The following is a 25,535-nucleotide window of genomic DNA, read 5'->3' as shown; positions in this document are numbered from 1 at the left end:
CTTAAAGAAAGGCCCTTTTGTGATCGAAAATGACAACAAATTGTTGATGCAACACTAGCCACTAAAGACCTAAGAGGATCTCAGGATGCTTTCTTTTTCTGTAAAGACATTTCAAATTCTTGTAAAAATTTAGATCTTTCTTTCTCCTTCTCAGGTAGGGAAAGCAATTCCCTTGCCCATGAACTGGCAAAAAGAGGCCTCTCAAAAGCAATGGTCTTCTTAGAAGCTATGCCGCTTTGGCTAGCGGACTTGGTGGATTTCCATCCCCTTTTGTAAGTTTGTCTTTTGCTACTTATTCAATCAGTTTTCTTACTAAAAAAAAAGAAGAAAAAGTTCAAATACAAATATGTACAATGCAAAACCTCATAGCGGTATTTCTAACCCTTCTATTTGCACTTTATATATTTGTATTTGCGCTCTTACCAAACTGAGGCTAAACAGAAAGCAGTCAACAGCACTACTGCATTTGCCCAAACTTCATTTAGCAACACAACTGACCTTACAAATCAAATTAAGTAATACACAGACTCTCTTCAATTGATAAATAGATCAGATTTTCAAATCCAATTCAATTATGGTTGACGGAATGTCCAAATCCAACTCAAAGAAACCGGATTAAATGCAATTGTTTGCAGCCCTAATGAGAAGCAAGGTTGGAGGTAACAAGGTGAATATCAGATACACAAGAGATAGGGCTCAAATTGCATGGTAGCTAAATCTTGGAATAAACAAGTTGGAACAAAAAATGGATTAGTACAATGACTTAGTTGTTGAATATCCAAAATTTCCGGACTGATAACACCCCCAATGCATTTGATCACTATACACTCATTTACCTGATAAATTCCTTGCATTCTTCAACTCAGGAGCAAAATCTCCAAAACAGATGGTCCAGATCCTTATCAACAGAACCTATTAAATGGGCCTGATATTTCATGTTTGCAGTCAAAAACCTTGATGGACGACTTTCTATGGTACGACACACAACAGCATGCATGATTATCTGAAAGAGTTTCATGTATATTAGAACCAAAAATAACCCTCTGATGACCTTCCCCCATCCCCTCCGCAAGTCAAAAAATGCTCAACTACATTGACTAGCATCTTCACTTTTTTGTTTGGATGGTGGAATGGGGAAGTTAAGAGTGTCAAGCAGGGAAGGGATCCAAAACGACTCCCTTAAATCAACTTTTCCTGCAGTAGAAAGAATATTTGAAGCTTACAATAATGAATTAGCATAGTAACAGACAAAAAGGGGATCAAACACCTCAACAAGAGGTAGTGTACAACACAGATGCGATTCTGTTAAGAACAAAGCCAGAGGTTAACTGAATCCAAATGCACGCTTGGCAGAGTCAACAGTATTGCAGAGAAGCATGGCAATTGTCATAGGTCCCACTCCTCCAGGCACAGGGGTGATGGCCGACACCACTTTGATAGCTTCTTCATAGCAAACATCTCCAGTAAGGCGGTAACCATATTCGCTACCAGGGTCCTGTGCATCATTTGCAACCAGACAGATGTTACCCTACATACCATAAGAAAATAAATGCATGCATTTAGAATTACGTAAATGCAAGGGAGTTGGGGAAACATTCAGATCTCTGTGACTATTCTTCTTCAATTTCTTGATTGCATGAGTTCATTTTTCACAATAAATTTTGTTCATCTTACCACCTTCTTGCTTTAACGAGTTTATAAAATAAGATAGTCAACAATACTTTTCATAAACTGAATAGAAATTTCCCGTTGCCATATGTATATAACCAAAAATTAAAAAATATATATATTTATTGGATACCTGTCTTTCCTCTTGCATGGTGGTAATTCATAATTTTTATATTTTGAATCATCAGCTAATAAAAAAGATACTCGGGGCTGCATGCATGCCACCACTTAATCCAGCATGTATCACCTATGCTCAGGAAACAAAAGAAGCAAGTGTTTACCTCAACTGGACTTGTCCCTACATCAATCACAACTGCACCCGGCTTTAGCCAAAAGCCACGGACAAGGTTGGGTACTCCAACAGCTGAGACCACAATATCAGCTTCTTGTGTGATCTGTTCTGGATTTTTTGTGAAGGCATGTATGACAGTGACTGTAGCATGGTGCCTCTGTCCAAAAGAAAACATTAGAACTCAGTATAAAATGCTAAAAACATCATCAACATCATCATCCATGCCTCATCCCAATTATATGGGATTGGCTATCCATATTCATGAGGGTTTGGCAAAAGTTTTAGTGTCAGATTCCAACCTGATGCAACCCTCCTCTTTTCTCCAGGCTTGGGACTGGCAGTGTAAAACAAGCTCACACCGGCAGTGTTGTTTATAATGCTAAAAATCTTATACATAAAATAAAAGGTGTTACTGATCTGAAAATCAAGAAAACCGTATTACCTGCAATAGCAAAGAAGTAGGCAATCCAACAATGTTGCTCCTCCCAATAACTACTGCTTTTTTCCCCATGATTTGCATTCCTGACCTTAGCAACAACTCAATGCAACCCCTTGGGGTACAGGGGACAAACAGTGGCTCCCTTCCTCTCAAGGCAAGGCTCCCCATATTAATAGGATGGAATCCATCTACATCTTTTTCTAGGCTCACGGCATTCAAAATCTTCTCTTCGTCCAAATGCTGCTCATGGAAATTTGTGTCATATGTTCATAGAAGAGGCATAGCACAATTAGTATGTCGGCATACCCAACCTAAACCCATCTTGTCCCTTTCATATGATGCACTTAGAAAGGTAAGGGTGCACATTCAGTAGGCCACTCTTAGTAGATTTGTCCTAGGCATTGACCCAGAGCATCTGATTTACCAGATTCCTTTATATGGTCAGAATGCACAAAAATTTACAAGTCCAGGAAAATCAAACTATTACATTACCCACCAAAAACAGAACTAGTGATACAGGAGAGATAGTACACAAGTACCACGATACCAATTGATGTAGGACAGGCAACCCAGAGACTGTAATTTCTATTTCTTGGGAAGAATTGGGACTATAAACGTGTTGATGGGTGTAGGTTGGGTTTAGGGATAGACTTCAAAGCTTTTTTGGATAGTAGGCATATAGGGTTGTGCAGTTAGGTTAGAAAGTGTCATGAATTTCATGATCCCACATCTAAAAACATTTGATTTAACATTTTATTGTTTTAGTTTAGGAATTAGTTAAGGGCCATTGCTTGGTGTAATGGTAAAATCTCAGCTTGTCCTATTACTCTTATTTATTCCAGATGTTGTATAGCTTCTCAACAAGAAGAATTTTGTTATTAAAAGCAGTTGTTGCATGAAGGAATCACACCCCAAAAGAGGCATGCCTAGGAAGTCTATTCCCCTTAAAATGTTCTCACCTTTTTCACTGTTGCCTTTTTTTTCAGTTACAATCATTGGGATCATATAAATTGGTATCAGACAGTGTTTGAAAAGCAAAAGGCGCAAAAAAAAATAGCAAGGGCCAATTTGTGCCTGAAGCGCAAGGTGAGGCGTGCGCCTTTTTGAAGCAAGGTGCAAAAATACAAAAAAAAAAAGTGCTAACAAAATAAAAAAAAAATCACAAATTCAAACAAATGCCAAAAAATCAAAGAATGCAAAAAAAAATATTAAGCATAATATTAATAAAAAATATAAACTTAAATTTTAAAATAAATTTTTATAAACCTATTATCTAAAATTAAAATACATAAACATAACATGTAAAGAGCATTCAAATGAAATTTTAAAAATAAAATCAAACATATAAAGCATTTTCAAGCATGTAAAACATACAATCTCTTTTTTTCTTCAATTCCATTACTTCAAGCAGCTAAATATGTTTTGCATCATACTCTTTACCTATTATCTAAAATTAAAATACATAAGCATATCCCAAAAATTTCATAAATGTTTTCAAAAGGCGCACGCCTGGGCTGAGGCGCAAGGCGCAACAGGCACATGCCTAGGCACATCAGGCGTGCGAAAGGGCTATGCCTAATACCTAGGTGAGGCACATACCCTAAAATGTGTGTCGCCTGCACACCTTTTAAATCACTAGTACCAGAGCAGGTTTACAACCATGAAGACCTATGAGTACAAATTTACAAGAAGGAAACAGAGTTTAATTCTCAAACTATACACCAGGAAGCTCTTGAGAAGGATTATGAAGATATACAAAAACACCTTGCTGAGGTTGTTAAAATGAGCAAAGAGAAACTACATTCCAAGATCTATGTACTTCACAACTCCATTTTGGTGGCAAAAAAAAACCCATCTTTGGAAGGGTCATAACAATTAATGATGGCATTCTTTTTAATTCTAATGAATGTTTTGATAGGTCTAAATTTTCTGGGAACATTAAGAAGATAGGTTTTCTTAATCTGATTGCTAGAAGAGAGCTCAAAGAAATATGTAAAATTGCACTTTATGGCCTTACGATGATCATGTGCAGTAGAATGGTAGTTCGCAAGAGGAAGTTGTTTGGTCCATTGATCATTGAAAGAGAGAATGAGATATGGGATCCTGGTTCCAAGGGGTGGAATGTTATGATCCTGTATCCAAACATATTCAGTTTATGATTTTATTGTTTTAGTTAAAAATTTAGTTATATTCTAGAGATGGAAGTTCATCAGAATAGCAAACAGATTTTACCAGGCAACTAACAGTTTCGGCTTGCCATATTTCTCTTATGTATATGTCCTATGGCTTTAGAGCAAGAAAAAATATTTCAAGAGCAATTGATCTGGTAGAGAATCTGCCCCCTGGAAGAGGCATACCTAGTGTTGGATTGAAGTCTCTTTATGTACGAGTGTTCGGCTGATTAGAGTTCTTATTAGCCTAATCTTAAGTTTAAGTTATCCTGTACTGGGCCTGTGTTAATGGGCCTAAGCCTGTTTAATGTTTTTAAGTTGTCTGGGTGTCCCATCACTAATCAGGGGCATTCCAGTAATTCCTCGTATCGACTGAGCTATTCAGTTCGACATTCACAGCATTTCAAAGGTCTTCTTCTCTTCCCTGCTACTTCGAATACAGCTCCTAAGTTTACATGGTATCAGGGCATTAGCTTCTTCCTGGTTTCAACCGGTGCACTCTCTCTTCTCTTGCTGTCTTTTCATCTTCTTTCTTCCTTTTTCTAGGTTGCTACAGTGAAAACCTAGGGTTGTAAGAGAGCAAAGCAAGTTCGAACCTAGGGTTTCCCTTGGTTGTAGGGCTCAAGGGAAGTAAGACCCAAAAGCAGATGTCCTACTAGGTTATTACCAACAAATAGTAGCTATTTGGCTACTAAGAGAGGTCTGTATAGGACAGACCCAGTTGATGACTGATTTCAGCAGTCCTAGCACTAGCTGAAAGGGGGAGAGCTTCTTCTACAGTTGCAGCTTTGAAGCTCCAGCAAGACTTGCACAGCACAGTGGTAAAGAACCCTAATTTCAGGTCGGTTATCAGCCCAGAACCTCTCACTTGCTGCTGTACCCGAACTGCTTCAGCCCAAGCGAAGTCTACCTAGCAAGCTACCAGCACCTGATTGTCCAGCACTGTGAACACTTCGGCCAGCTCTAAACAGAACCGTCTACTCTAGGACTGAAGTCAGGATGTCCTCACTATCCGGAGAAGTTTCCTCTAGAGACAACAGACCTGCCGCAAGGTCCTCAAACCTGGAAAACCCTAATCTGCACAGCTTGCAGATTACAAGTGTGCTGCTGGATGAGTATAACTTCGGAGAGTGGCCCCTCTCAGCAAGGCTTTTCATTACTTCCCGTGATCTCACAGGCTATTTAGATGGGGACAAGAAGGAACCTGAAATCGGCAGTCCTGAGCATGCCATGTGGCGCAAGGAAAATGCCACAGTCATGTCTTGGTTGCTAGCCTCCATGACTCCTTGGGTTGCCAGAATTGTTCATCATTTCCCTACAGCTGCTAAGATTTGGGAAAAGGTATCTAAGACCTACGGCCAAAAAAAGAACAATGCTAGAATCTACAGATTGAACCAAGACATTGCAGCTCTAAGGCAAGGAGATATGACGGTTGCAACATACTTTGCAACTCTGGAAGGCCTTTGGGAAGAACTTGATCATCACTTGATATTGGACTGGGAAAATGCCAGGGACAAGGAGAGACATGATAAGCAAATTGAAGAGAGCAGAGCCTTCAAGTTTCTAGCTGGCCTAGACCCAGTGTATGAGGGTATAAGATCACAATTTCTAGGGAGAGATGAATTGTCGGAGCTACACCATGTCTATTACCTGGTGAGAAATGAAGAAGTCAGGAGAAAGGAGATGCAAGTTGACTCTCATACTGTAGAGAAGATGGGCCGAATGGCCCATAAGCTGTTTATTATTTTCTTATTATTTATGTTTTTCTGTAATGGGCCTTATTCTGAGCCCATTCTGTCTATATTATGTTCTTTGTAATTTCTTGCCCAACTAAGGGCCTCCTTGTAATTATTCAAATCTATCTTAATAAAATAGTGTTAGGGTGCTGAGAGAGTGGATGGTTCGAAACTCTCACTCTCAAACCCTCATTGCCGAACTCTCAAGGTCTCCTCTCTTTAGTTTTCTTCATGGTATCAAAGCAGGCCTGAACTTCAATATCCTAGGGCTAGAAGCTTAGCTCGTGTTGCCTAATTCTTGGAGGTCATTGGAAGTGCCCAAGACTCGAATCTCTTGGAGAAGTGGTTCGGTGGCCAGGAAGAATCAGAGAAAAAAAAAGGGGGAAGGGGAACACCTCGGTTCTGATTTGAAGCTCAAAATTGTAAATTGTGCTCAGATTTCTGGGTTATTTTTTGGTGTGTTTGGACTGTTGTAGTGTCCGAAATTTCTGGGTTGTTTCTGTACAACTTTCGGCTGCCCTTTAATCTGGTTTAATCCAGAAATTTCTGGGCTGTTTTCACTCCTTCTTGGACTATCAAAACTGCCGAAACATCCTTGTATCAAGAGCTGTGGATTGTTGCTTCTATTTGGCTGTTTTTGGGGACTGTACAGACTGCTCTTGAGGCCTTTTTTTCTTTTTGACAGTGGGGTCATCTCTATTGCCCTCACTGTGTTTGTAAAAAGGCATTTTTAGCAATACCGATTGGTATTCACTCTTCTTGGCTATTCCTTTGGTGATTACCTTGAAGTCCCTGATTTGAAAAGGAACTTTGGTTGAGTGCACAGTGCCTAGAAGTTTCTGATTACTTCTTGAAGGCCGAACCAAACTGTTTTTGGGTGACTCGTGTAGAAGTTTCTGCTTCAGTCTTGGTTCTCACAACTTTCGGGTGTAGTTTGGCCTTGTGTATTGCCTTCTTGAGGACAGCTGAACTCAACCCTTGCTCGTCCTCATTCAGTATACATGTAGAAGTCATCTGAAATCATATTTGAAGTGTTTACATGATGTACTCCTCAGAGTTTGAAAACAAGAATGGTGCTGAATATGGACTGGTTCAGGGGACTCCAAGTGATTCTTTATTGATTGTGACCACAGTCAAACTAGATGGAACTAATTATCTGGCATGGTCACAATCAGTAAAGATATATGTATGTAGTAAAGTGGGGGTTCATTTCCAGGAGCAAGAAGGCTCCCCCAGAAGATGATCCATCCTATGAGAAGTGGATGCAAGAAAATTACACTGTCATTGGGTGGCTTGTGAACTCAATGCAGCCACAAATTAGTCAACACTACCTATGGATGAATTCAGCAAAGGAAATTTGGGACAGTGTTGCAGAAACCTATTCCTAAAAACTCAATGTGGCTAGAGCATATAAATTGAGAAGTGATGTAAAGAATTTAAGGCAAGGGGAGAAACCTCTAGCTATATATTTCTCAACCCTGAAGTCTCTATGGCAAGAGATTGACCTAATAGAAGCTGTAACTTGGGACACCACCAATGATGTAGAGACCTACAGAAAATTGGTTGAAAGGAACAGGGTGTTTGAGTTCTTAACCGGACTAAACCCAGAATATGATATCACAAAACAGAATATTCTTTCCAAGGAGTGTGTCTCATTGTCACAAGCTTATGCATTGGTGAGTAGTGAAGAGAGCAGAAGGGTTGTCCAGGTTCAAGGGGCTGATATTAGTGATCACTTTGCGAATATGGGGGTTAAACCTAAAGGGAGTGCTGGAACTTCTGGTGGCACAGGAAAGAAAGAAGTTATATGTGAGTACTGCAAGAAGCCGAAGCACACCAAAGACAAATGTTGGAAATTACATCCTAATCTTGTTCCCATTCGGTTTCAGAAAAAACATGATAGTAAAAGATCAGAAAGTGCAAATGTAGCTGCCAGGCCAGATACTGAAGAGATGTCTGCTTGTGCACAGTTGGCAGCCATGAGAGCAGAATATGAAAAGTTAGGGAAGATGATCAGTCAGCTGGGTGATGTGACTGAAAGAAGGGTAAGATCCATCTAATGGACGCCATAAAGGTTGCGGAATGGGTGGGCGAATTTCAAAAATTTCCTACCTTCTCCCAACTGGGAATCATATTCCCTAAATTTAGAATACAATATTCAAGGATCCTACTTGAACCATAATCAAACCAGATCTGTACCAAAAGATAAATGGGAGGAATATACCTGATCCGGAGAAGCAGTATCTCCCAAAGTTGGTGTTCACGCCCAAAGAATGCTCCAAGATCCGTTCCTACTGAAGATGACACAGCTGTGCATGGAACAGAACCAGCAGGGTGCGTCCTACACACTGGATCCTTCACAAGAATCCTCTGAAAACACTAAACACTGAATCCTTTTAGTCTTTGTTGCAAGACTAATGTCAAGAACAGATTTCTTGACTTTCTTTTTCTGCAAAGATCTAATCTTGCAAAAAAAATGGCGGCGGCAGGAGGAGAACTCTAAAGGCGAAAAGGCTGAACTGCCTTTTTCTTTTTCTGGAGTATGAATGAGATCCTATCTCAATTCACAGGAGATATCCTATATCTCAATAAGGTGGTTCGAAATCTGATATTTCTCTCTCTTGGTTAGGGTTTCTCCTCCTTTCTTCTTGATTAAGAATCCTCCTAATTAGGAGTTATCCCAATCCAAATCAATATTTGGATAGGGGATAATCTTAATCCTATCTGCAGATAAAGTTAGCTTACTCCTAATCTTATCATAAGGTTACCAGGGACTGTGGGCAGGTGCAAGATTAGCCCATCAGGTATTATCCTCAATGGTCTTACACTTAACCTCTCAGCCCTTAATGATCAAGCACTTCCCGACAAGAGAGGACTTCTCCCTCGGCTGCAAGGTACAGTGCCGCACTCTCCTCTCACATGGATCCCGGGAATTAAAACCATTTGCAAACAATTTGAAACCATACATATATATATGAATATATTAATTTTGCAAAACAAAATTCCAACGATTGAAATCAACTGCCAGCAGTTTGGTTTCCATCAGAGAGAGTGCATTCCCGATCATTACCCTTTGTCCGACAAAGTGGCTGATTCTGTCACTATGATCACCCACTCAGATGAATTCTCAAACTGCCCCAACATACCCAGGTTTTGATCCCCGCTAAGGATCTCACTGATTGGCATATCAAAGGCAGCCTGATCCAACACCTAGTGAAATGTCATAATCGAGTCTAGGGGTCAAGTGTAACTTTCCAGTTTTTCTCATCTATCTCCAAGGTCCAGGGCAATACTGGAAATCTGGTCCGGTTCAAGGATTCAAGTAATCCCACACTGCATGTGCCTCGGGTCTTACCCTGGTGGCTGAGACAGGCCATCCCAACACTTGGTGGCACACCAGTATCAGCCTTGGCAGGATAAATCTCCCCAGACTTATCCAACGGCTGTGAACATTTAAAACTAACACGAGTCTCTATAAATGTCCAGTTTTAGGGTTTTACACAGAATTAAACCAAACAACATGAATCAAACATGCACTTTATTTATTTCCACTAAATAATAAAAGCACATCAAATCAGATTGAAGCTAAGGGCATACAAAAACTGTGTAACAGTGACTTCTTCCAACCCTTCAAGAAATTCTGCTTCTTCTGCATTTGCTCACTCAGGTATAAGGGCTTATGCCAATCATGCAACCACTTCAGGTAATCTCAAGATCCCTTAGATTATTGACTCAGGTGCTTCTGACCATATGACCAACCTTTCTACCTTGTTTGTTTCATATGACTTGCTTCCTAGACGTGATAAAATCACTTTAACTGATGGTTCACTTGTCCCTATCTCTGGTAAAGGAACCATCAAAGCTACGGATTCCTTGTTCCTACCTTCTGCCCTTCATGTACCTAAACTAAATATAAATTTGTTGTCTGTAAGTAGTTTAACCAAGCCACTAAACTGTTGTATAACATTTTTTCCTTCCTACTGTGTTTTTCAGGATCTAGAGTCTCAGAAGGTGATTGGGAGTGGCCATGAGACGAACGGAATATACCTGCTTGATACTCCGGGACAATGCACTGACCATCATGGGAATGTTGCTCTCGGATCTGTTTCTTCAGAGTCTATTAGTCGGATTATTTTGTGTCATCGTCGTTTTGGTCATCTGTCTTTTCTGTCTTGAGTCATCTATTCCCTGAACTGTTTAAGGGAATTAGTTTGTCCAGTCTTCATTGTGAGTCTTGTAAGTTATCAAAGCATTGTAGAAACAACTATCCTCTGAGCAATAAAAGATCTTTTTTTCCTTTTAATATTGTGCACTCTGATGTGTGGGGGCCTTACCACTTACCCTCCATGGGTGGCTACAAATATTTTATCCTGTTTATTGATGATTTTTCTCGATTAACTTGGATATTCCTGCTGAAATCCCGTGATGAAGTTCCAAGGATTGTAAGACAATTCCATGAGTTTGTTCTAACTCAATTTATTACCAGGATTAAAATTTTTAGATCTGACAATGCAAAAGAATATTTTGAAAAGAACCTATCCTGCTATCTCTCCGACATTAGGGTTATTCATCAAAGCTCTTGTGTTAGGACCCCAGAACAGAATGGAGTTGATGAAAGGAAAAATAGGCATATTGTTGAAATTGCAAAAAGTATCTTATTTGCCTCACATGTTCCTACAAGGTTTTGGGGTGATGTTGTTCTTACTGCTACCTACCTTATAAATCGTATGCCATCCAGGGTTTTGGGGTTTAAGTTTCCCTTCAATTTCCTTCATCCGAACAAGGACATTTTTCCTGTTCCTCTTCATGTCTTTGGCTGCACCTGTTATGTACATGTTCCAAATGTCCAAAGGCATAAATTTGAACCCAAAGCTCAAAAGTGTATCTTCCTTGGTTATTCTCCCACACAGAAGGGTTACTATTGTTTTGATCCAAAGACTGGCACTCGGTATGTCTCAATGGATGTCACCTTCGATGAGATTTTCCCCTTTTATGATTCCTCTCCAGAAAGACATTGTCCACAGGGGGAGGATTTGTCATAGGTGTTTGCTCTTCCTCTTCCTGTCCCAGTTGAGTCTTTTGATGTGTCTGCTTCTCCTTCAAATGTATCAAGGGTGGATCAGTCGTTCCATTCTCCCTGTCTCAGTACTCTTCAACCTCTACCTTCTCGTCCTATCCTCAATCCCAAGGTGTATCAAAGGCAAAGATCCAGAAATGTGCAGGTTGTTTCCCATTACTGTTAGAAAAGGAAAACGAAAGTGCATTGCACACTGCATTTCCAAGCACCTTTATTACAGATTGCTTTCACCTTCATACTTTGCCTATCTCTCTTCTGTTGCTTCTGACCCTATTCCCAGGTCTGTGTCAGAAGCTCTTAAGATTCCAGAATGGAGGGATATTATGAGATCTGAAATCGATGCCCTACACAAGAATGATACATGGGAAGTGGTGGATTTGCCTGAAGGGAAGGATCCAGTTGGTTGCAAGTGGGTCTTTACTATCAAATACCGAGCTGATGGCACCATTGAAAGGTAACAAGGCCAGACTGGTTGCAAAAGGCTATACACAAACATATGGGATTGATTATCTGGAGACCTTTGCGCCTGTTGCCAAGATGACAACTGTGAGGGTTTTTCTATCTTTAACTGCTCACTTTGACTGGCCCCTTTATCAATTGGATGTGAAGAATGCATTTCTGAATGGTGAATTACATGAAGAGGTTTATATGTCTCTTCCTCCAGGGATGTATGGAACTGATATGAAAGGAAATGTATGCAGGCTGAAGAAATCCCTTTATGGACTAAAACAGTCCCCTAGAGCATGGTTTGAGAGTTTTAGAACAGCACTTGTTAACTTTGGTTATGTGCAAACACAATCCGATCATACTCTTTTTGTGAAGAGGAGTGGACCTATGGCAGTATACCTCATTGTGTATGTAGATGATATTGTAGTGACCGGTAATGATGTTTCAGGAATTCATGATCTAAAATATTTTCTCCATACAGAGTTTGAGATTAAAGATTTGGGGGAATTGAGATTAAAGATTTGGGGAATTGAGATTAAAGATTTGGGGAATTGAGATACTTCCTTGGCATAGAAGTGGCTCGATCCAAGGATGGGATTCTTATCTCCCAAAGGAAGTATGTTCTTGACTTGCTCTCTGAAATTAGAAAGATGGGTGCTAGACCAGTTGCTACTCCTATTGATATGAGTCATAAACTCTCTGCCTCAGATGGGACATTGTTAGAGGACAAAGGAATCTTTCAGATACTTCTTAGGAATGTTTTGTACCTATGCATGACTCAACCAGATATTGCATATGCAGTCAGTTGCATTAGCCAATTCATGCATGCTCCCCAAGACACTCATATGGCAACAGCAGAGTGAATCCTATGTTATTTGAAGGGCTCCCCAGGAAAGGGAATTCTGTTTGCCAAGCATGGTCATATGAAACCTAAAGCCTACACCGATGCTAACTGGGTCGGAAACATTGATGACAAAAGATCTACTTCTGGTATTGCAGCTTAGTGGCTGGTAATGTTGTTTCTTGGACCGATGCTAACTGGGTCGGAAACATTGATGACAAAAGATCTACTTCTGGTATTGCAGCTTAGTGGCTGGTAATGTTGTTTCTTGGAGAAGCAAGAAACAATCGGTTGTTGCTCGGTCTTCCGCTGAAGCAGATTACAGGGCCATGACACATGGAGTTTCTGAATTATTATGGCTAAAATCATTGATGGAGGAACTTGAGGTTGAACATGACAAGCTAATGATGTACTGTGATAATCAGGCTGCCATAAACATTACTCACAACCCAGTGCAACATGATAGAACTAAGCATATTGAAGTTGATCGACATTTCATTAGGGAAAATGTCTCTTTGGGTGAAGTATGTCTTCCTTTCATCACATCTGAAGGACAGTTGGCAGATTTTCTCACCAAAGGCATTCTCAAGACAAAACTTCAGCATGATACTAGCAAGCTTGGCATGATTGACATCTATGCTCAGCTTGAGGGGGAGTGTAGAGAAGATGGGCCGAATGGCCCATAGGCTGTTTATTCTGGGCCCATCCTGTCTATATTATATTCTTTGTAATTTCTTGCCCAACTAAGGGCCTCCTTGTAATTATTCAAATCTATCTTAATAAAATAGTGTTAGAGTGTTGAGAGAGTGGATGGTTTGAAACTCTCACTCTCAAACCCTCATTGCCAAACTCTCAAGGTCTACTCTCTTCAGTTTTCTTCACATACAAAGTCAACTGAACTATCTGCAGAACATTCAGCCCTAGTCTCCACTAAGGGAAACAGATATCCAAACAAGAAGTCCCTCAAGTGCACCCACTGTGGTGGTGAGAAACATACAAAAGAAAAATGTTGGGTCCTGTATCTTCATCTGAAGCCAGCTGCATTGAGAAAGGACAAGAGACAACATAAGGGTCATACGGCAAGTGGGAATCTTGCCACCAACAACAACAGTGGTGACAACTCACAAAGTACTCCAACAGTGTCTTCTTCCTCCATAGGGCAGGTTGCCGACTCCTCTGGAACTGGTACTTTGGGCTTCATGGCTAGTGAGGTAGAGGTTCTCAGCCGAGCATTAGCCCATCTAAAAAACAATTCTTTTGCTTCCACCTCTCTTGCCAGATCAAGTACAGTCCCTGCCTTTAGTGTAACTAGCTCCATTGATTCCACTTCTTGGGTGATTGATTCCGGAGCAACTGACCATATGACACATATGTCCTCCTTATTCTCTTCATATCATTTGTTGTCTGGCTAGGATAAAATGACAGTGGTTGAAGGGTTTTTCTCCACCATCTCTGAAAAGGGGGTGGTTGACCTAAGCAAGGACCTCTCTCTTAAATCAGTCCTACATGTTCCTAATCTTACCTCAAATCTTTTGTCTGTTTCAAAGCTTACAAAAAATTTGAACTATAGTATAACTTTTTTCCCTACTCATTGTGTCTTACATGACAGATTGACGAGGAGAACGATTGGGAGTGGTCACGAGTATGGAGGCCTCTACTATTTTGATGCAGACATTAGCTCAGCCCTACAAACTTCTGTTGCTACTAGTCCAGAAAGTGTGGAGTCAATAGTTAGGTTGCACCTATGGCATGCTAGGCTAGGTCATGTGTCTTTTTCTTCATTAGCAATGTTGTTTCCCGAATTGTTCAAGGGCATTCCAAGTCAGAGTTTAATTTGTGATGTGTGTCAAATGTCAAAACAATGTAAAACAGTGTATCCAACTTCCAGTAATGAAATTCGAGCTCCTTTTGATTTGGTTCATTCTGATGTTTGGGGACCTTCACCCATTGTTTCCATTGATGGCTTCTATTACTTTATCAGTTTTATTGACCATTATTCTCGGTGCACATGGATTTATCTGTTAAAAGGACGAGATGAAGTACCACGGATAACTATGGATTTTTGCAAGATGATTGAAACACAATTTGATAAAAAGATTAAATAATTCCGATCAGACAATGCTGTTGAATACTTTGAAAAATTCATGAACTCATTCATGGAAGATGCTGGCATGTTACACCAATTATCCTGCGCTAACACCCCTCAGCAAAATGGAGTTGCTGAGCGCAAGAACAGACATCTATTAGAGACAGCTCGAGCCCTACTATTTCAACACAAAGTGCCCAAGCAATACTATTCTCAAATTGTACTCACTGCATCATACCTGATAAATCGGATGCCATCTAAGGTATTGGGTATGAAGACCCCCTTCTCTGTTTTGTGTCCCACTCTTCCAGAATTTCCTCTTCCTCGACGGGTTTTTGGCTGCATATGTTTCATACATGTGAAGGATCCAAAGAAAACCAAGTTGGATTCCAAGGCTACAAAGGGAATATTTTTTGGGTACTCTCCTACACAAAAGGGGTACAAGTGTTATGATCCTGTCTCCAAGAAAAAGTATGTCACCAAAGATGTAGTCTTTTTTGAGTCTCAACCCTATTTCTAGTCTTCTCAAAATCCTCTTCAAGGGGAGACTAGTGGATTGGAAGAGGATTCGCATTCTCCCTCCTTTTTTATTCCCCTATCTGACTTAGGTCTTCCATCACCTTCCACTACTCCTAGCTATGACATTCCGGGTCAACCTAGTAAGGCTCCAAATGTGCCAGTTACTCTTCCTGATGCAGCAGATGCTCCTAAAGATTCCACTAGGCAACAGAAGGAGATACTTACATACAACAAAAGAAAAAAGGGCTCTCGGCCTCATGACTGCAACCAGTTGGACTTAGATCAATCTGTATCTGCAATTCAAGGTAATTCTAATTCACATATTTCAGATTTGGATCTTCCTATTGCTCTTCGTAAGCCAGTCCGTTCTTGTACCACCCGGCATCCCATAGTTGATTTTGTTTCTTACTCACATTTATCTCCTGCCTATCACTCATTTGTGTCTGCTCTTTCCTCTATACATGTTCCTTCTAGGTACTCAAAAGCAGCATCTGATCCAAGGTGGAAAGAAGCTATGAATGAAGAGATGAAAGCCCTAATGAAAGCAAGAACTTGGGAATTAGTGGACCTGCCAGAGAGGAAGGGCACTTTTGGGTGCAAGTGGGTATTTACAGTAAAGCACAAGGAGGATGGGTCAATCGAGAGGTACAAGGCCAGACTTGTGGCAAAGGGATTTACTCAAAAGGAAGGAATTGACTACAAAGAAACATTTGCCCCAGTAGCAAAGTTCAACACAATCCGGGTTCTATTGTCACTAGCAGCAAATTTCTCATGGAAACTTCATCAGTTGGATGTGAAGAATGCCTCCCTAAATGGTGATCTTCATGAAGAGGTGTTGTTCATGGAACCTCCACCAGGCTATGATGTTGGCAAGAAGGTGTGTAAACTAAGGAAAGCATTATATGGTTTGAAGCAGTCTCCCCGGGTATGGTTCAAGAGACTTTGTATGGCCATGAAGAAGGTGGGGTACACTCAGAGTGGTGCATATCATACCTTGTTTACAAGGAGACAGGATAGCAAACTTACGGCACTCATTGTTTATGTGGATGATATGGTGATTACCGGGAATGACTTGGAAGAGATAAAGAGACTGAAGGAGTTCCTAACTTCAGAATTTGAGATCAATGACTTGGGAAATCTGAGATATTTTCTTTAGATTGAAATTACTAGATCAAGAGAAAGAATCTACATATGTCAGAGGAAATATGTGCTAGATCTCCTAGAGGTAACAGGCATGATGAGATGCAGGCCAGCGGACACTCCAATAGAACATAACCACGGCCTACAAGAATCAATGGGTGAGGACTACTGTGATAGAGAAAGATACCAAAAATTGGTAGGAAAGCTGATATACTTATCCCTTACTCGACCAGATATTGCCTATGCAGTGCATGTTATCAGTCAATCCATTCACTCACCAAAGATCCCTCACATGAGAGCAGTTGAAAGAATTCTCAGGTACTTAAAGACTTACCCAGGGAAGGGAATTCTATTCAGGAAAAACAGTAGACTTGAAATTGAAGCCTACACTGATGCAGATTGGGCTGGGTCTGTTGGAAACAGAAAATCAACCTCAGGTTACTACTGTACATTTGTGGGAGGAAACCTGGTCACATGGCGCAGTAAGAAGCAGAATGTAGTGGCTAGATCAAATGCAGAAGCAGAATATCAAGCTATGGCCACGAGGTTGCTGAACTCTTATGGCTCAGAACTCTTCTTAATGAGCTTGGCATTAACGCTGAAGGTCCTCTCAGACTATATTGTGACAATAAAACTGCCATCAACATTGCCAACAATCCCGTGCAGCATGACAGGACAAAACATATTGAGATTGATCGGCACTTTGTTAGAGAGAGAATTGTCTCGGGTGAACTCTGTGTGCCTTATACTCCATCTGAGATGCAAATTGCAGATGTATTGACTAAAGGGCAGGCAACAGCAAAGTTTAGGGACATACTTGGCAAGCTAAACATGATTGATATCCATGCTTAGCTTGAGAGGGAGTGTTGGATTGAAGTCTCTTTATGTATGAGTGTTCGACTGATAAGAGTTCTTATTAGCCTATACTTAAGTTTAAGTTATCCTGTACTGGGCTTGTGTTAATGGGCCTAAGCCTGTTTAATGTTTTTAAGTTGTCTGGGTGTCCCATCACTAATCAGGGGCATTCCAGTAATTCCTTGTATCATTGTACTACATTCTAATATAAATAACAGTACTGTCGACTGAGCTATTCAGTTCGACATTCACAACATTTCAGAGGTCTTCTTCTCTTCTCTACTACTTCGAATACAGCTCCTAAGTTTACACCTAGAAAGTCACCCCCTCCCCACACACAAACACACAAATTGGATTGTTTTTATTTTTTCTCTAGTTACAAGCATACTATTGTTGGAATTGCTATAGAGGGGTAACCTAGGGTGGAAACCAGAAAACAACATATTCTTCCAGGATCTATGAAAATAAAGAAATTTCAAGAATTCAGTCTAGGAGTGAAATTTTTAATGAATTTTTGTATGAAGATTTAGCTTGGAGAGTTGTAGTACGCAACCAAGTTTGATAGGGTTCTCTGTATATTTCCACAAAAGGAAAAAAAATAACAAACGGGTGAAATTCTTAAATCTTTTACTTCCCCTAATCTCAAGATTGTGCCTGTCTTACATCAATTTGACATCAGAACTCATGTCCATCCATCATATATCAATAGGTTTATCATCAATATAGAAAATATGTAGTTTAGTCTGATAGATATGCCTGATGCGCCAAGAAGCAATTCAAATTGTTTTAGTTTCATTTCTTGATTGAACAAATCCTGAGGGGGTGGGGAATGTCCAACAAACCAATACCCAAGAATTTAAACGGAACACCATTAAGTATTGCACAGTTCCAGAAATTACTTGAGGTAGAGGGAGTTGCACAAGAATACCATGAACTGATGGATTCTCATTAAAACTCAATACTGCATCAAGAACTTCATCTTCCCCACAGTTGTCAGGAAGCTCTGCCATAAGAGATGTGATTCCGACCTCTTCACAAGCCTTTATTTTATTACGAACATATGTTTGAGAGTCCTTCCTATTACCAACCAAAATTACAGCCAACCCAGGAACCTTTCCAGTGGCATCTCTCATTCTTTTTATTTCACTGGCTATTCCTGATCTTATTTCTTCTGCCATCAATCTCCCATCAATCAATGCAGCTGTCTGCCTATTGGCTGCTGTCACATAAATTTAGAGGAAAAGACAATGCCTTGAGAACAAATAGAAAGTTAAATATTAACATCTTCAACAATTTGAGCAAATATTGAATTCAACAATGCAAAGATATCTTGTACTTGGAAGAACCTTTCTCTAACCAAAGAGTCACACTACATTCTAAATCTATTAACAAAGACATTCCAAGGCATCAAGGTCATCGAAAAAAACAGGTCAAGAAATGAAACTAAAATCACCAAGGGGGTGTTCACCAAATAGGTGTGATTTTGTTTTTCAAAACAAAAAACAACTGTCACAACTGCCCTAATTTAACTAGGTTTGAACCAAGTAGAAGAGGTAGCTCTCTCACCATCCAGCACTAGCCAACCACATGATCAAATGAATGATAAAGATTCCATTAAGGAATAAAAGGAAAAAACAGAGAGCAGAAGTTCTCTATATACGAGTGGGCAGCCAGGGCACTGGACTTTGCAAATGGAATCCATTCAACCATTAGCATTTAGCACTTCTGTGGATATCCAGAAAAGCCCCAATTCCACACTCAATTTGAACCAGCATTAATCCAGATATTTAATTGAATAGGGGCCACTGCTTGGTGCAATTGCAAAATCATAGGCTGACAAGCCACGAGCATGAGAAAACGGGTTTGAGCCCGAGACCTACCACTTGGTGCTAAAAAGTGCAGGAGATTAGGTCGATATCCAGTCCACCGCTAAAGACAACGGATGGCTGGAACAGCATTGGGTTATGGCCCTTTTACGGGAAGGTGGGCTAGACAAACATTTCCAAAGTTCAATAGATACTTGATGGCTGGAACGGTAAAAAAAATGCTCCTTTTAATTTAACAGGTTTTGAATAAAAACCAAACTCAGGTTTGGCCAGACTCAGACGATGGCCTCTGTGGAGATTAGCTTTTCAGACATTGTTCTAGAATTCAGGATTTTCTCAAGAAGATGATATTTATGATTGAAAGCTCATCTAGTTCCAATTGACAACCAAATTGCTACGTTGATAATAGATATCCCTTTCTAGAAGTAGTGTTTTCAGTTTAAAATGGAGGAGAAGCAATCCGAAGGCTGATACGCACGGAAAATAATCCTGAGGTTTTAAACGTAGGTTTTGATGAAAAAACGGCCGTTGCATAGCGCGAAAATGGAGGCAGGATTCTAGAAGCCAAGCCAAATAGTTGGGAAAAGGAGTTGCTGAGTTGAGATAGTTGAATTTTGGCAAAAAGAGCTATCACGATTGAAACGGGAACTGATAATGTGAATACGTTGTTTTCGAAATAAGTCTAAACTCTAAAGCATACATAAGAAGGGACGAGGCCCTCGTATAGAATGTGAATACGCGTTTGGGCTTTGGATTTATTACTCAGAAAGCAACTGATCATTGCTTACTTGGTACTACTATAAAGAAGCCCTAATGCGTCAAGTTGAAAGGAACCAACGAAAACAAAAATCCTTTCTTGCATGAAATTCGTCGGAATTTGCTGCTGCAATATACTCACCGTGGTTTTGAAAATGTGAGATCGCCGTCGTTGTTGCTGTCGTTGGGTTGGGAGTCCAATTGTCGGGGAGGTCGAGCTCGAGAAGGGAAGGAGACCTGGTGGTTGGGTAGCCGCTGAAGGATTTGAATGCCTTGGATATTGTGGAGAAGGCTTTCCTTCGCATCAACCTCCATGCCATCACGCCTTGCATCTTTCCTTTGTTCCACCCTCCTGTTCTCCTCCAACGATAACGAGCAAAAGCACCACTGCCAACGTCACTTGCTGTCTATTTGACAAGATCAAGGACGATGTTTTCTCAAACCGAAACGGTCAATCCATCGAAGTTCGAACCACTCCACTCCACCGATTTCCCTTGCAATTTCTCCTTAATATTTGAATTCTCTTTTTAAGACCTTCCCCATCGATCCATGCACGGTTATCTCAAACAGAGAAAGGTGAAAAGACTAATGTATCCTTTTGGACCAACTCTACCCTTAATATTTACAAAATCCCTCAAATCATCTTAAGTTTAAGGGTAAAATACCTCTCCCCTAATGTTTTTGATAATCATAAAAATCTCTCTTCATATTTTAGTGCATTAAAAAAATTTTGAATAGGGTTATTGTCCATGATTGGCCTCTTGGCCCTCTTTGTTATACGGTTCTTATGCTTACATGCTATTGAAAATACTTTTGTATGGATGATGTATAATTACTAACGAGTTTTGCATATCAATTGGGCTAGAGATTCAGTTCCCTAATACCTCCAATATCTCCAAACCTTATTCGAGATCTGAACCTATTCAATCAAATTTAGATAACTCCCGTTTGGATTTTTATATCAGATTGGATAATAGAATCTGATCGGAAATTGGATCGGATTTGGATCATCCCCCTATTTGATCAGAGAAAATCTGATCCAATATATGTTATATATTTATAAATATAAATATATAATACATATATATATGTTATTTATAAATATATTATTTATAGTATTTTTATAAATTTGTTATATTATTTATTTTTTTTATAAAGAACATGTGTATATATATGAAAAAAATACATGTTTTTTTGTTTATTTAATTTGGCATATTTTATTTTTCTTTTGATAATTTATTAATTTTTAAAGAAAACAAGTCAAATTGGATTAGAGCCAAAGGTCCAACTTATCGATATGATTTGAATTCAAATCAAGGCCTATCAAATCGGATCCGACATGAACAGTGTCAGATCAATTCAGATATGCCTTGATTCAAATCCAATCCAATCCGTTTGCATCCCTAGTTGAGATCAACCCTAACCCAACCTAAATTGTTATACCCCAAACTAGATCCTATTAGGTTTGTGTTGGATTGGGTTTGAAGTAGTCCAATTTCTTCATTTCTTTTTTATTTTAAGAGGAAAAAAAGACAATTAGGATTAGCAAATTAATTAAGGTTGATTAGCTTTAGCATTAACACATATATGGGAACAAAGTTATGGTGATTTATCAAATTAAACAAACACAAATATGATAAATAATAATTATTTTTATACATGTAAAAATATAAAAGATTTTAGAAAAAATTAGAGACATATTATTAGCATCATAACCATCATCACATTTAGAAAGCATACACATTTACTTTTTTTTTGTAATATAACATAGACATTTGCTGATAAACCTAAAATATGCTTACAATTTATAAAAGGATGGGGTCCATGTCAACAATTTTTTTCTCCTAATTGTTGTGCTTGAATGCCCTTTCCAAAATTTGTTAGGCTTTTGGTGTTTTTCGAAAAAAATAGTAAGCATTCACGTGCTTTGCATGTGCCAATTCTAGAAGATGATAATGATAGTAATAATATATCCACGATTTTCTATAAAATTTTGTATTTTTTTCATTTTTATATTTTATACTTATTATTATTAGTCAGATGTAGACTACAAAATCTAAATCCGATTATGTAAATACCTCATCCAAATATGAGATAATCGGATTGAGTTTTAAAGTTTCAAATATCATTAACAAGCCTAATTGCTTGGTAGGGATACAAACGGATTGGATCGAATTTGAATCAGGTTTTATTCGAATCTGATCCAATATTATTAATAGCAGAATTGATTGCATCTTGCGTTTCATAAACATGGATTTGAATACAAATCCAATGAGGAAGTTAGATATTTGGATATGATCCATTCCAAATTAATTTAAAAAAGAAAATTAAAATATAATAATTTAAATAAAGAAAAACAAAAAATACAAGTATCTTTTTAACTATTTTCATCATATATACACATTTTTATAAAAATAAATAAATAATATAGCAAATTTACAAAAAACACAATATAAATAATATATTTATAAATAAATAAATAACACGCACACACACACACACAGAGATATATATATGGATCATGATCCAATCCATTTGCACCCCTACTGTTTGGCTAGATTCTTCATTTTGTAATGTTTTATTTTTGTAGTGTATCTTTTTATTCATTTATAAAAAAATGTAGGATTTAAATAGAGTGAGTTAAATATAGTGAAAAGTAGTAGTTCAATTTACAATTTAAACCTCACAATTAAATATGGACTAAATTCAAAAATGAGTATTTTACTTAAAAGAAAATTATATAATCTTATTCATATTTTTAATACTAGTGTAAATATGCTCAATTTTTATTGTTGTTTTTTTTTGTATTCTTGTGTATAAAACTAATTCTGATATTTTACACTTACTTTTTGTTTAATATGATAAATATATGATATTATACATGTGTATGAATGTTTTTTTTTTTTAATGTATGTAATTTTTTGTATTCTGTATTTTTTATGACGTTAAAATTTAATACATTTAACTCAAAAGTTGAAATATATATTATTAATTTTTTTTATTTCATTTTTGGCCAATTCTAAATTATGTATTTCATTTTCATTATCAATAAAAATAATTGTTGTTTACTATACTTATTTTTTAATTTGATTACATAAATGTGTCTAATTTTTCTACATTTTTTGTATTTTTCTATATTTGTTTTTATTTTAAAAAATTTATTACCTAACTATGACTTCGTAGATTGATCAATTTGATTCGGATGGTTGAATTGCTTAACCACCACGTGGATAAATAATAATTTTTTTTAGTCAACTTTAAAATATATGTATTTAATCTGTTAAAAATACTAGCATTTATTAATGAAAAAATAACTTAAAATATAGGATTTAATATGAAAAAATTGGATTTAATACTTTAAGTATATGACTTAGTTATAAGAGATTAAATGTGGTGGAAAGTAATATTTAATCTTTTTGGTGTATCTTTTTTTGTTCATTTATCAAAAAAATGTAAGATTTAAATAGAGAAAATTGAATTGAGTGAAAAAGTAGCAGTTTAATTTACAATTTAAACATCATAATTAAATAGAGACTAAATTCAAAAATGAGTATTTTAGTTAAAAGAATTGTTCCACGATCTTATTCATATTTTTAATAGTAGTATAAAAATAGAATTATAGATGTGCTCAATTTTTTCTATAACTTTTTTTGAATTTTTGTGTGTAAAAAGAATTCTAATATGTCACATTTACTTTTTATTTAATATGATAAATATATGATATTATACATGTGGCTTTTTTTTTTTTTTGCAAAATTTATGTATTTGTTTCTATACTTGTATTTTTATATTTTATTATATTTATGACATTAAAGATTAACATGTTTGACCCACTATTTGAATTATTGATCTTTGCCAAACAGTAAATTTTTTTTTTATCAGTTCAAAATTATGTATTTCATTATTATCACCAATAAAAAAAATTCTTGTTTATAGCACTTGCTTTTTTAATTTGATTAATAAAAATATTAAAATGTGTATTTTTTATATTTTTTGTAATTTTTATATTTATTTCTATTCTAAAAATTTTATTACCTAACTATAAGTTTGTAAATTGATAAATTTGATTTGGATGACTGAATTTCTTTGCCACCACTTTAATTAAAAATGGTTTTGTTTTTTAGTCGGTTTTAAAATATATAGATTTATATTATTAATTTAATAGGGGAATGGGAGTTAATAATTTAAATATAAGATTTAATGAGAAGGGATTAAATGAGGTGGAAAGTAATAATTAAAGTTACATTTTCAACCTTACTATTAGAGATTAACTAAATACACAATTATGGGCATTTTAGTAGTTTTAAAATCTAACATTCAAGTTGTAATAAAATGGCTTTTATACCCTTTTTCTACAAAGAAGTAGAGGGGTAATTTTAGTCAAAAAAAGTTTCACATTGCATTCACAGTTTTATATATAGTGTAGATAGATAATCCATGAGAAGATTTATTGTCCCAAATCATCTTGCAACACGAGATGCTTAATGCTAATTAACATTTTTGTTTACTTTTTAACTCTTGACACATTAACTCATTGAATATCTACTCAATTTTATCTAAATAGATGTTTTAGTTACTAATAAAAAAATTATTTATCTTAATGAACTGCTCCATTAATTACCAAATATGGAGCATTTTAACCAATGTTATAAAAATTGTCTCAAAAATGGAACCACTCTTCCATCTTGAGTGATTAGGCGGTTTACATCACTAAATTAATATACCTATTAGAAAATGCAAAAAATAATGCAAAAGAGACATGTGCAACCTGTTGCAAACTGTAGTAGTTTGAACTATCATTTTCAGAATTAACAAAGCATTAGAAAACAACATAAGATGTTGGAACTTCATTTTGCTTTGAATAATTCTTTTGGCTACTGCTTTGCTCTATGTCTCCATTCAACCTCTAAAGCTCTTGAGTTCCTATAAACTTGTTAGGATTGTACCCTAATTGGTTAGTTGCACGAGGTTGTTGTTGAGTCTTGGGGTTGTTCAATGTCTTTAGCCACGTTAATGGCATAGCCTATCATGCATCACAACAACTCTACGCTACTGATAAGCATCTACAACTAAGAACATGGGATTGTTTAAAGACCTCAGTGGTCGATCTTCTTTTGAATGCCGAGCATCTCAGCAAGGAACGTGACTGAGTGCACAATGACACTCGGCTATCTAAAGGCACTCCCATCGAGGTATCATGCTCTCTCTTGAACCCTCCGATACTTTATCCTCCGTTTTGCTCTCCCTCTCTACTTAACCTTGTTCGGCCCAAACAAATTTGCCCTCAATAGCTCAGCTTGGTCATCCTCTTCTCCTCTTATTGATTTGAGCATCGAAGTTCCTTCCTCGGGGACCTCCTCATTAGGGCCTTTGATAGTGTCTGGTTTCAGGTTTTGCTCAATGCACCATTATCCTTTTACCTCGGCTCATCTAAATTTGCAGGACCTTATTTTCTACTCATCCATCATAGTTTATACAACACCAAAACTTTTGCAACAACACAAACTATCATATTATGAAAGTTTTGATAATAACATAAGTAAATCTGGATTATCATTTTACTTTGACTATGTAATTGGTTGTGGAACCAATGATAAAATACGTGGGGCATATAGTGAGAAATTGAATGGTTGTGGGTCCCATTTACTTCATGATTGGTGTGGAGAGTTATTATTGGTCCCA

At 37.5% G+C, this 25,535-nt stretch overlaps 1 protein-coding gene across 5 annotated transcripts; it reads right to left on the bottom strand.

The window, feature by feature from the left end:
- Positions 1 to 999: 999 nt before the first annotated feature.
- On the bottom strand, positions 1,000 to 20,417 carry LOC148853256 (Amino acid dehydrogenase family protein). Of its 5 annotated transcripts, none has more exons than XM_088945084.1 (5): positions 19,996 to 20,417; positions 18,171 to 18,490; positions 2,403 to 2,639; positions 1,950 to 2,117; positions 1,162 to 1,495 (listed from the first exon to the last, which is right to left on the bottom strand). In XM_088945084.1, exons 1-5 carry the CDS (start codon positions 20,183 to 20,185, stop codon positions 1,325 to 1,327), a joined length of 1,086 nt encoding a protein of 361 aa, XP_088801210.1. In that variant the 5' UTR covers positions 20,186 to 20,417; the 3' UTR covers positions 1,162 to 1,324. The 5 variants fall into 5 exon arrangements, with proteins under 5 accessions (XP_088801212.1, XP_088801210.1, XP_088801211.1 ...); XM_088945085.1 differs by having other exon boundaries at positions 18,171 to 18,487; positions 19,996 to 20,412; XM_088945083.1 differs by having other exon boundaries at positions 1,162 to 1,528; positions 18,171 to 18,487; positions 19,996 to 20,354.
- Between the last annotated feature and the right edge of the window lie 5,118 nt (positions 20,418 to 25,535).

This window comes from Nelumbo lutea, chromosome 5, assembly GCF_056320005.1.
Source record: "Nelumbo lutea isolate HS-2025 chromosome 5, American lotus-T2T, whole genome shotgun sequence".
NCBI classification, from domain to species: Eukaryota; Viridiplantae; Streptophyta; class Magnoliopsida; order Proteales; family Nelumbonaceae; genus Nelumbo; species Nelumbo lutea.
This window is presented reverse-complemented; position numbering and strand designations above follow the sequence as displayed.